This window comes from Pelodiscus sinensis, chromosome 3 (assembly GCF_049634645.1).
Source record: "Pelodiscus sinensis isolate JC-2024 chromosome 3, ASM4963464v1, whole genome shotgun sequence".
Classification (NCBI taxonomy): Eukaryota; Metazoa; Chordata; order Testudines; family Trionychidae; genus Pelodiscus; species Pelodiscus sinensis.
This window is the reverse complement of record NC_134713.1, coordinates 114,074,252-114,087,202: the sequence shown is the minus strand read 5'-3', so window position 1 is coordinate 114,087,202 and position 12,951 is coordinate 114,074,252. Positions and strand designations below refer to the sequence as shown.

At 38.6% G+C, this 12,951-nt stretch overlaps 1 protein-coding gene across 8 annotated transcripts in view; it reads right to left on the bottom strand.

The window, feature by feature from the left end:
• MAP3K4 (mitogen-activated protein kinase kinase kinase 4) overlaps nucleotides 1–12,951 on the bottom strand; it is a 122,143-nt gene that overhangs the window by 76,879 nt on the left and 32,313 nt on the right. For 7 of the 8 annotated variants that reach the window (XR_012902747.1, XM_075924566.1, XM_075924571.1 and 4 more), the window contains one exon: nucleotides 7,433–7,675. The exons of the other annotated variant lie outside the window; for it this stretch is intronic. Coding sequence is in view for 6 of the 7 variants with exons in the window: in XM_075924566.1 (XP_075780681.1) it covers nucleotides 7,433–7,675 (243 nt within the window). In the remaining variant the exon portion in view is untranslated. The remainder of the gene's footprint in view (nucleotides 1–7,432; nucleotides 7,676–12,951) is intronic. 8 annotated transcript variants of the gene reach the window in all.

Genomic DNA, 12,951 nt, shown 5'->3' with positions numbered 1-12,951 from the left:
GCTGCTGCTCTCTGGCCAACCCCAGCCATCTGGCTCCACTCCTGGCCACTAGCCTCCCAAGGGTCTCTACAACATCTGTGGTCCTGCTAGACCGGAGAGGTTCAACCTAACATCCACCTATAGGTCTAACGATGCATCACTTTCCTCAAGCACCAATTTCATTATATTTAAGTTTGGGGTTGTTGTTTTTTTAACTCCATTTAAAATGTTACAATGTTTTGATTTTCTTTTTGAAAAAAGAAAGCATCGGAACATAGAATCCCAGTGTATGAGAGGCTTTAACACAAAAAGTCACACCTTGCATTCTTATTATTATTATTATTAGTCAGCACAGCCAGACCTCAAGCCCATTATGCTAGGTGTTGAACAAATCCAATAAAAAGACAATCACTAACTCAAAGAGCTGAAACAAATAATCACTTACTGATGGGCATTATCTACAACTTAAAAATTAGATCAACCTAGCTTCATCATTCAGGATTGTGAAAAATGTTGTGCCTGAGTGCCATGTACCATCTACCCTTAGAATAGATTCACCTAGGTCAATGGAAGAATTCTGCCAACCTAGCCTCAGAGAGATGGATTAACTACACTGATGGAAAAACTCCTTCCACAGACATAGGTCAATGGAAGAATTCTGCCAACCTAGCCTCAGAGAGATGGATTAACTACACTGATGGAAAAACTCCTTCCATAGACATAGGAAGTATTGATACTATGGTGCTACAGTGGCACAGCTGCCGTGTGGCAGTTGTTGACATGTTCCGGTGTGAACTACACTAGTCATATTTTACAGACCTGGTATATTAAAAAAATATATACTGTTGTGGAGAAAGAAAAATAGGTTGTGCTGATTCTACAAGTGCATCAAATGCAGCTCAGTTTCAGGTCAGTTTCAGCAGCAGCTGAATCGGGGAAGCCGGGCGCAGAGCAGCTCCAATTGTCCGGCTGCTCGGAGCACTTCCGGGTTGCCGATGGTGCCGGACCATTGGATGCCGGACCAATGGAGTTTTACTGTAATAACTATACCTTGGAGATTATTTAGGTTAAAAGAAAAGTAACTGCATAGTTTACTACAGGCCTATGGGCCATTTGTTAAAATTATGGCCTTCAGATTATAGTTCACAATTAGAAATAGCTCGGTTACCAATGTTACCACTTTATAATGGCCTTTCTAGAAATTGTTAATAGCTGTTTCCATCAAGCCACATACAATATTTTATATATTTTAATGTTTAATTCCTTTTTTTTCATAGAATTTTAAGGAGTTGAATCAAAAATAAGCACTGAATTGAAATATTTAGCTTTATCCAAGATACTTGTGCGACAGCTCTAAAACTAATACAGCCATTTGGTGGAGTTTTCCAATAATGCAGCTTTTACACATAAATCCAGTGAAGTATCCATATTATCCACAAAGATATTAAATATACTGCCCTCGACATACTATTCACTGAAACACTGTACCTATTCCATAATGTGATTCAAAGTTATGAAGAGTGATATTGCAGATACATATACGCAGGTCAGTTTTTTAATACAGGTAAACTACAAATCAAAAATCCTATTCTGTATGACAGACTACTATGCCAACAACATTTCATTTAAAAAAAAAATCAAACTGATTATTCATTCCTAAACCTTACCCAGGCATCTAATCCTACTATATGCAAAAAACTATTTATACTCCACAACAGAATAAGGATGTTAAATTGTGTTTAATCAGCTAATCAAGTAGTCGATACTGGGAGGAAGTGCAGAGCCACAGCAGGGTTAGTTTCTGGCACCAGGAGCTAACACCACTGCAAATCTGCCTTTTAAATGAATTAAGAGCTGGGCTACTCAACTAGTCACATCCCTAGAACAGAACAATTAAATACAAGTAGACGTTACGGTTTTATTTTTTTTTAAATTGCAACTAAGGTAAAGGTTGTACGTAGGAGCTGACAGAATTTAAAAAAAGGAAAACAATAAGCACCTCCAAAAACATGGTATAAATTGTACATAGTGCTGTCCACTATGGTCCAATCTACACTGACCAAAAGTGTGGCTACCAATGTGGTTTCTCAGAGGAATAAGTACAGTGATTCAAGAATTCCTTTCTGAAGGCCATGCTGGACATATAATGTAATCTCCAAATTAGTATAGTCTACAGAAGTTTTATAATATGGTTATTTGTTAGAGATTTTCTTCCCCTGTAAGTTACACTTTTGTGACCAAGCTTTAACAAACTGGACCAAGCAATTTCCTAAGATTTTTAGACTCTCTAGGCGAAGTGACCAATCACCAGCTTCAAAGGTTAACCTCTCCATTCAGCTTGACTTTCTTTAAATAGATTCCTCCTTAGTCCTTAAACAGATTTGTGGAAAACACTAACTGAATGGGGGCAAATACATGGAGAATCGACTTTAAAAAAAAAATTAAGCGTAACTACTAGTTAATCATAAGGATCAATTTAAAACAGTCTGGGATGGCTACCAATTGCAAAATGTTTCATCCTAGAAACCTAATTTACAGCTACTGAATGCCCTCCCCCCTCTCTATTCCTAGTCAATCATCTGAGCCACACTATAAATTGCAGTGCATCCTGGCTCACCAGTGAAGGAGGAGAAAAAAAAACCTCTCAAAATCACAGCATTCCCCTAATAAGGCTGCAGAATCTGACTTGTCCAACCTGTAGTGCCTGAAAAGGTATGTAGGACCAATAGGTGGCAACCTTACACAATGAAGTGGGTTTTAGCCAAGAAAGCTCCTGACCTAATCGATTTGTTAGTCCCTTGGTGCCACAGGACTGCTCATTGTTTTCAAATCCTCCTTTTGAACATGTTTCTCTCTCATCCAGAGAAGTAGCCATTAAAGTTGTGCAAACAGGATTTTTTGGTTCAGTGGCAAAGCTCCTTTCCCTCCCCTCCCCCCCCCCCCAAAAAAATTAAAAACCCTGAAAAAATACATTTTGGGTCAACTCAAAAAGTTTTTATGGTGAAATGAAAAACTTGGGAAAAAAATCATTTTGTTTCTTTGTGAGGAAGGAAGGCTGGAGGGTGTTATATTTTAACATTAATGATGCAAACAATTTCAAATGGAAAAATTGCTGTTTGGGGGACAAAGGACTTAGACATTCAATATTGTTTTTCTTTTTCCACTTTGGACAAAAAAAATTCAGCAAATTAGCTAAGAATTTGTGAAATATATCAGTCAACCCAAATATAGGGTTACCAGATGGTTTAACACCCTCTCCACACACCCTTGCCAAAAACAAAAACCACACACCACAAAGAACCACTAAGTCCAGTTTGGGACCACACACTAATTTCCAATGCACCCACCCCTCCCCCGAGCCAAGCCCCCCAGTCTCCCCATCCCAGTGCACTCACCCCTACCTCAGAGCCAGGCCACCCAAAGCCCCCCATCCCAATGCACTTTCCCCTCCCCGAGACAGACATCCCCAGCATAGGGAGCCCCTGCTCCAATCAAATCTCCCCCTCCCTTCCGCAGAGCCAGGCACGGAGGAACAATCTGACTTTTAAAGTGGCTGCTCCTGCTGCCCGGTCCAGTTGCCTCAGCTCACATTGTATAGAGCAGCGTTTCCCAAACTATGGGCCGCGGCCCAGTACCGGGCCACAGGAAAAAAATACCAGGCCTCAGCGTGGCTGCCCAGAGGGAAACAGAGCAGGGCAGGCTGGGAGGAGGTGTGGGGAGGGAGGGGGGAGAACGGGATGCCGGGAAGCAGTGTTGGGGGCAGCAGGGCTGTCCCACAGAGATCTGAGCAGGTGGGCGGGCAGCAGAAGCAAGGTTGGGGGCAGCGGGGCTGTCCTGCGGAGATTGGGGAGGGCAGGCGGCAGAACCAGGGCTGGCCGGGGAGATCAGGAGGAAGAGGAGGATGGGGGAACCAGCTGCTGGAAGCAGGGCTGGACGGTGGCAGCGGGGCTGACTGGGGGAGATGGGTGGAGGGCGGGGAACAGGCCACCAGAAGCAGGGCTGGACTGGGGAGAACAGGAGGAGAAGGGGGGGAGCCACATGCAGACCCTGGCAGACTAGTGAGTCTGGCCAGGGATTCCATTTTGCCCCCCTCCCCCCCCTCCCTGAAGTAGTTGCAAACTGCCTGGCAGGTAGACACACTCAGGCAGCGTGAGCACATCTACCAGCCAGGCAGTTCGCAGCTATGGACTGATACACCTAATTATAATAAAACTTCCCCATTTAGAAAATACCAGACATTTTATATGTCTGGTAATTTCTCAATTTGTTTCCCAAACAAAACCCTCAAATACTGGACTGTCCGATACAAAACGGGACACCTGGCAACCCTACCCTTCCTTGCACCCTCCCTCCTAGCCAGATACACTAACCCCAATCTGCTCCTGCTCCCGCCTCCTGGAGTGCCCATGCGGCGCCGGGTCCCCCAAGCCCTGGCCCATGCTGGGTGGAGGATGCAGCCGGGTGAACCACTGAACATTTATTCATTTTTCATTCTTTTTTTAAAATATGCATTTATATTTGAGCTGCAAAAAACAGTACTGAAAAAAACAGGTTCCAACTAAAGTAAAAAGTTTGGGAAACCTTGGTCAAGCCAGCTTTCTATCCATCTTACAGTCCATTTATCCAATCCATATTCTCTTAACTTGCTGGCAAGAATATTGTGGGTGACTGTAACAAAAGCTTTGCTAACGCTGGCACTGGGGGCTTTGGGAGGACCAAAACCAACTTATTTGAATATTCATCACTTTGCTTAATGAATATGCAAATATACATTACTGGTCCTCCAAAAGCTCGTGAATGGATTTACTGGTCCCCGTGTCAAAAAGTTTGGGAACCCCTAGTATGGAGGGAGGCATCAAGTGGCCAACTCCCTGTCTAGGCTGGTCATGCCAGGCGCCATGCTGCTCTGGCCCACAAGTGCCCTCTCCTGCCCCCCTTCGTCTGTCGCCCTCCTCACTCCCCTGTCCGATGTGGCAGGGGAAAATTGTCCCCGCTGCACTTCCGTTCCAGGGAAACAGGATATACTGGACATTGCACATGTCTGGTATTTCCTTTTTTTTTAAAAAAAAAAACGGACAAAGCCTTCAAATACTGGACTGTCTGGGTGAAAACCAGACACATGGCAATCCTTCCCAAACATACAGTTTTCAGCAACAGAAAGTTTAATCCAAAGGATTTCACCCAACTTTAGTAATCATGGCCCTAAGAGAGCAGGTTATGAATGCTGCCAGAACAGAACATCTGAAGCTTTAAATAGAAGGGAGGAAGGGGACAAAAATAGGGCTTTATCCAGTATCTAGCTACAGTGGACATGCAATTTTTTTTGGGGGGGGGGGGGAACCCACCACCCTTTCAAGCCACAAAATAAGGAAACAATCTACATCCAGTGCATGGGAAAACTCAGACCCCTCCAGTGCATTATACACAATCTACAACCCATTCTGGAAAATGATCCCTCACTCTCAGAGGCCTTGGGAGAAAAGCCTATTCTTGCTTACAGACAACCCCCAAAGCTGAAACATTCTTTCTGGTAACAATGCCACACAACCACATCAGAAGCCTTCAGGAACCCCGCCCTACAACCAAAAATGATGCCAACTCTGCCCACATATCTATACTGGTGAATAAATCACTGGTGCCAACAACATAAGCTACCAAATGAAAAGGTCATTTGACTGCTCATCCAGTAATTTGATTTATGCCATCAAAGCCCCACTGCTATATCTATATATATTGGACAAACTGGAAAGTCTCTGCGAGAAAGAATCAATGGACACAAATCAGATATATGTAAAGGAAACATACAGAAACCTATTGGGAAACACTTCAATCTTCCGAATCACTGTTTAAAAGATCTTCAAGTAGCTATCTTGTCACAAACCAGTTCTACTAGCCAGGTCCACAGAAGTATTGGAATTAGAGTTCATCCGCAAATTCAATTCACGTGCTAATGGACTCAATCGTGATGAAAGTTGGTTGGGACACTACCAACTTAACAGCCATTGAAGGTGCAAACAGCTCTTTGTGTACACTCTTATGTCAGGAAGGATACTATCTCCTTCTTTTTAACTACCCACTCTTCAGATACTTACTGATTACCTCTAGCTCCCTGTCTCCCCCCTTTCCTTCACCCCTCTCTTCCCCTCTCCTATTTATCTTGGGTGTGCACATCCTAAACTCATAATTACAGTCATCTGAAGAAGTGGGCTGTGCCCACGAAAGCTCAAGATACCATCCACATGTTTTGTTAGTCTATATAAAGTGCTACCAGACCATCTGTTGTAACAATTTTTAGGTTTGTCTGCAGGAAGCAATGTCATTGTATCAGTAGGGTCTGTCAAGATCTAGGCTCTCTGGAAGTAGAGGGCCATAAAAGAGAACTTAAATAGGAAGTCATCTATGAAAAACCCAAAAGTTAGATGTTTACTGTAATTTTAAATGTTAACATCAATTTAAATCAAACACATACAAATTGGTTACAAAAAATAATTCCATGAAAGAAGGAAAAATGAGACTTGAGAACTTTATCTGATTTAGGGACATTTACTCTGTATACTTTGACATGTGATGTTGACTATTTGTGTTTTGATGGTTATAAAGGTTTAATTGTTTGTATCTCAAGACCTGTTGTCATTAAATAGTTGTCTGATCCCACCCACATAATTTCCAACAATGAAAATGTAAATTTAAAAAACCAAAATAATCTTTAAAATGATCATCATCTGTTGAAATGATAAAGATAAAAATTGACATCAGTCTTGCATACTTATCAGATTGAATGACATTGCCTGCCACCTCTTTGGCCAGTACTGAAGCAAGTCTCTGGCATCAGATACAAATGTGTTTGGCAACGAGGTTTGTTTTATTTTTTTCCTAGTCATGCTGCACTGAATGCCCAGGTTTTGCAGACGTCTTGAATTCACAAGAAAGAAAATCCAAAAGGAAAGTGAGGAAGCCAGTAAGTACAGGGAACGCCTTTGGATGGGGAGAGAAAAACAACTTGGAAAGCAGTGACTGGTCACTAGGCCTATTAACAGGAAGTAGCAGATAAGAGTTCATTGGTTCAGATTGTGGAATGAGGAGCAGGGAAAAAAGATCCAGATCTTCACACAATCATACTAGCTACACCTATATTCAAGACAACTGCTCCTAGACCTATTTAAACCTTATGCTAGACAAAGTCTATACCTTATAACAGAAGTGGAATGCTGTTTATTTACCTTTAATGGCAGATAATCCTTTAATCAGACATTTTGATTCTTGGTCATATGAATCAGAGAGGTATATGAGATCAGTCATTTCTGACATAAACCTCATTTCCACATGCAATTGAAAGCAATTTAATAGATGCATTATGTACTGTCATTTCTGTAACAAACTCTTTAAAACAATTAAACACATTATAATTAAAGGACAGAAAGTTTTTAATTAAAAAAAAACTCTTGAATCAAACCTGCTTAATACTCAAGAGAGATGGTTCTCCAGCAGGCCTTTGTTCCAACCTTAACTTGAGACATTCATGGATAACATTGAGAAGTACTCGGCAAAGGACCAAGAATGCAGGTTCAAAAGATGGTAAATCCATAGATTTCAGCTCCTCCATTGATACAGTGCTGCCTTTTGGCTCTGAGGAAAGTGAGGAATTTGACAACTGCACATAATCTGAACACAACAGGGGATCTGGGAATTCTGAAAACTGTAACAAAAAATAAATAAAATAAGTATTGTAACAAGGATTTTAAATAATGTCAGTTTAAGGATCAATTTTTAAAAGCTGCATACATGAAAAGAGATTGCTTTTAAGAGCCAGACTATTAATCCACTGTGATCTAGTTTACTGGAAAGTCTGCAATGCTATGATTTCAAATTATTTCTTTTAAAAAGCTAAAATCCAATTTCCACATAAAGCTGCCAGAAGGGGGACAAATAATTTAACAACAAGCACGGACATTTGAGAGTGAACAATCCAATCTTTTAATTTATTTCTAGGATCAGAAAATGATTAAACTGTTCAGTGAAGCAGAAGATTCTCAGTACAGAATTGCATATGAGAGTCTATAATAGTGTTAAACTTAACAGGACACAGGAACAGGTATTCAGATCATCCTAGAATAATTAAAGGTAATTTCAAGATTTAAGCTTTTTCAAAAAATGTTTTAAGTGTTTTTAGAAAAGCGAGGCGATACTAGGCTATGACAAGTTGTGAGCTATATCTGTATGGTAACGTTACCGTATTTCCTCCAACTGTTCTGGGGAAAGTGTGCAAAGCAACAAATAAGAATCATCACATAGCCAACCAAAAAACACAAACCAAAGCCCCCTTAGAAAATGTCCTCCTACAAAATGCTATATGTAATTAGCATACATTTGAATTATGCAAGTTAAACATCTATTTACTATTTAAACAGATTGCGTTCATCTCAATGATTTATGTAAGCACAGTTGAACATGCAAACTCAGAGGGATAGCAGTTTAGAAATCTGCCCTTTAGAGAGCATTGCACTCATATTAATGTCCTTGGAAACTGTGCATTATCCTAGGACAAAATTTATCCCTAAATACTTTAAAGTTTATAATAATCTATTCTAGTTTTTATATTGTACACATTAATGTGACATGTGAACATCTTCCATTGATTCATTAAGAGAGGACATTAGCATCTGTCAAATGTGGTTCTCTTTTTTCTTCAGTGCCAGACACACACACCACTGGGTTAAAGTGTTGGAGTAGGAACAGAAAGTAGATCAAATGATAAAGTGCAGTTATGAAAACTTTAAATATGCTATTTTTAGGCTCACCAACTAATAGAAAACTTGTTTATTTCTTTACACCCACATCCAAATTTTTGACATTCTGTTCCTACTGCATCATGCAAGCTCTGATTCCTCAGAACAGTCACACAGAATTATTTTGCTTTTGCATTTTTATTTTTGAATTGTGGCTTGTCTCTGTCAAACACAAAATACTTTTCCAGCAACATACTGGGTTCTCTGCTTTTTAGCAATGGCACAAAACTAGTTGGCAGGCATACATTCTAAAGGGACTTTGAAAAGCACGAACCTACTACTTCATAAAAAGTTCTTCAAGGTGAGTGATTGGTCAAATTCAAAGACAAAAAAAAGGTGATGAGGGCTTCTTTGCATTATATAAATATTTTAATGAGCACAGTTACATCCTGTGCATTCAATAGGATAGTAAGGTGACTCCTTATTTGGAACCTCCACCAACCCATGAGAAACAATAGGAGTAGTATGGGATTTCTATGTTCCAACCATCTATCCATTCCAACTTGAAGCTTCATTTTTTCCTCCGTATTCAAGGTTTGTCTCAGGTTATCATCCTCATTTTTTCCCCTCTAGGATGACCTGATTAAAAAAAACACCTTTACAGCCAGTCAACTGTTTCTCAAGCAAACCAGTAGCTTTAAACATGAACCCCTTCTCCTCCATTCAAAAGGTGGAATACGCTGGACAAAATCCTGACCCCACTGAAATTAGGCAGTTTTGCCATTGACTTCAATAGGATCAGGATTTCAACCACCTTCTCCACAGAACTCCCAGTCTCTGCTGAGATAAAAATCAAGAAACCAAGCTGTATTAATCAGCATGTACACAGTGATACAAAGTACATAACATATCTGCTTATTTATTTTATATGAAATTTTAGAAATATATTATTTATTTCAACACGACTCATTCATCCCGGAGGCTAGCTGCTCTGCTACTTAAATTGGTCTTTAAGGGAAAAAAAACCCTAAAAAAAACCACAACCAACCCCACAATTCAGGGTTTTTTAAATCAATCTATTTTCTGGGCCTTTAATGGAACCATAACAATAGCAGTGAAGGCTTTAAAACAGGACTTCTTCACTAGCAGTATGTCATTTGAACATTATTAAGGATGAATTTTACTGACCATATCCAGGTTAAAATTGTCATTTTAATATGAATACAGTTTTTTCCCAAACCTTTTGCTAACAATGTGTTTTAAGAGCTAAACTAGGAGAAAAAATAACCTAATGATACTGAAATTTCAACCTGGAATATAATTAGTTAGAATACTATTTTAGTGTGCAGGATGTTAAATTTTGAAAAAGAATTTTTCAAACAAGACTTTTTGTAATACTGAGGAACTATTTCTAGAAATACAGGATTAAACTAAAAATGGTATTTTCTAGCACTTAAGATAATATAGCAACACTTCCAAATACTGGAGACGTATTAAACACCTAAACTCCTATTAAACCACTTAAGATGCTCAATTTTCAGAAGTTCCAAGTAACCACAAATCATTCTCTGCAGACATTTTTCCCAAACACCTCTGAAATATTACACCATATGTTTAAATGCCAAAACATGGCCTTCTGGGTAAAATTTTCAATTGTGCCTTAAATTAATTAAAAGCCTTAGTTCCATACCCAACACGAGTGAGACACTTTCAAAAATCTGAATATAAAGCACTTAACTCTTATTGAATGTGGGACTTAAATCACTAGGGATATGATAACATAGTAGTTAAATACTGGTATCTGGCCTTGGTCAGCTGACTCAAGCTCACAGGGTCCAAGCTGCAGGGCTCCTAAAACTACAGTGTTGACATCTGGGCTAAGGCTGAAACCTATGCTCTTGGATCTCATAATGGGAGAGGGTCCCAGGACCCAGGCTCCCCCAAACCCAGATGTCAACAATAACTTTTTCAAGCCTGTAGTCCGAGTCCCACAATCCTAAATCAGATGACATGGGCCAGATACCAATGTTTAAGTGCCATTTAGCCATACCCTGAAGCATTTTTGAAAATTTTACCTCAGGTCTATAATTCTGAAATACATTTGAAAACGTTGGCCATAATGTTTAAGGTCCTGCTCTTACATGACTTTAATGCAGATGAAGCCTTTAATCTGCATAGAGCTAACTGTAATACTGGGGCATAAGTGTGATGAATATCTAACCTGTTTCATACTGTATATAAACATTTTTATTCAAACTTAATTTCCAGAGTTTTTAGATATTGTTTAAATTACGTAAACAATTCATTTTGAAAATGGGAGCGTTCAAAGAGAACAGATTTTTTTAAAAACAAAGCAAGTTTTTCAATAGGCACCAAAGTAAAAACTTCTTCATATTTTGTAAAAGTACATACGTATACTCAAGCACGCAGCCAATATATAAAAATACTTTAACACAAAGGTTTATAATGAAACACCAATGGTCTTAATTATTATAGCTTGAATGCCAATACTGATTTACAATAAGCCTCACCAACCTACAAAAGTAAACTAACAGATACAATTGTATAGTAGAACAATGTAAGGAAATTTGCATAACCACTGAAATACTTTAAAGTTTACATAACATACATATGCAATAGATCTGAAAACAAAGTACTACAAGGAAAACAGTTTCATTATCGTAAGTGTCCCTGTAGATTGCAGTGCTGCCACTGTCTCTATGGCTAGTCTACAAGGGGAAATTATTGTGGAATAGACTAGGATGTGAATTTAAAGGACCCTAGCTACTCTGCACTAACTCTACATGCATACAGTCTTACAGCACAATAGGAATGCCTTTGTGGTCATTACCTTAATACACTTTCAAAGTGTAATATGCTAATGTGCACAAAGGCACTTCTTGTGCACAATAAGCATGCCCACATGGGGAGTAAGTACAGAGCAGCTTTTGCGCACCAACTCTACACTATAATTTTTGTATAGACAAGCCTGCAGATTGAGACATCAATATTACAATATATAAAAGTGCACGTTAGTTACATTATTTTTGTCTTTTCAGTAAAAGAGAGAGAAAGTGAGTGAAATGCACCTGACAGCAGCCCTAATCAGCATTTTAAAAAAAGTGTTTTAAAAGATCAGGACAATGGAGGCTGAATATAAAAGCTGGAGAAAAAGTTCATTAACACTGGTAAAATATTCAAAAGTGCTTAAGTTACAGTAATTTAGGAGCCTAAGTTTTATTTTCAAAAGCAATTAAGTGATTTAGGTATTCGTGCGCTTTTAAAAATTGTACTTATTATGATTTGATTCTCAACACAAATACATTTATACACTAAAATGATACACCTGCAAGGTTTAAATAAAGTGCAAGAAAAATCAAAACTAACGGTTGAAATATATATTACATATTTCACATGACAACATACATGTTTCTCCCATAGATTGTTTTGGAAGGAAAAAAAAAGCAGAAATATTTTATGTAGTAAGTTTGCAGTAAAAAACAAAACAAAACAAAAAACACACACACCACACCCTGTAAAATAGATATTATGTACAATAAACAGAATCTCAGAGTTCTGTACTGACATATACAAAAAAAAGGAAATTATAACTTAATATTACCTTGAATATCTTTGAAAAAAACTTTTAAAAACTGAAGTTTCTAAGATTCTAAATGTGAATCCTTTTAATAGCAGTCCCTCAATTTTAATTATAAAAATTATATTCTTACTCTCAAAAAATCTACAAAAGTGTTTCCAGCAAAGCAGAATGAGAATGACTTAAAAGGAAAGGGTGAAAATGACTATATACAGTCCTGTCAAGTGTAAAAAGTAGGCAAACTGAAAAATATTTTTGTTGTATTCTTTTCATTAGCTTTACTCCATTGCTACCGTAATTAAAGCATTTCAAACAAGTGAGATTCCCAAAATGACAACATCCTGTTTTTTGGACAAGCACAGGAAGTTTACAAATGTTTCAATGATTTAAAAATAACGGAACAGCTTAATGAAAATAAGCCTCACTGAGCAACATTCTCTCTAGTTTTTTCTATCCGTGTGCAGATTCTTTTTCATCCTTGTGCTGAATAAATTTTATGAGCACTGAAGCATGTCTGAATGTGCACCAACAGTAGAAACAAAGAACCTAGCTGTGGTCACTCTGCTAATCAGTTGAGCAACATTTCAATCTCTTCTGAGCAGCCTCACAAGTGTGCAGCACATAGGAAACACTACCACTGAGGGCAAT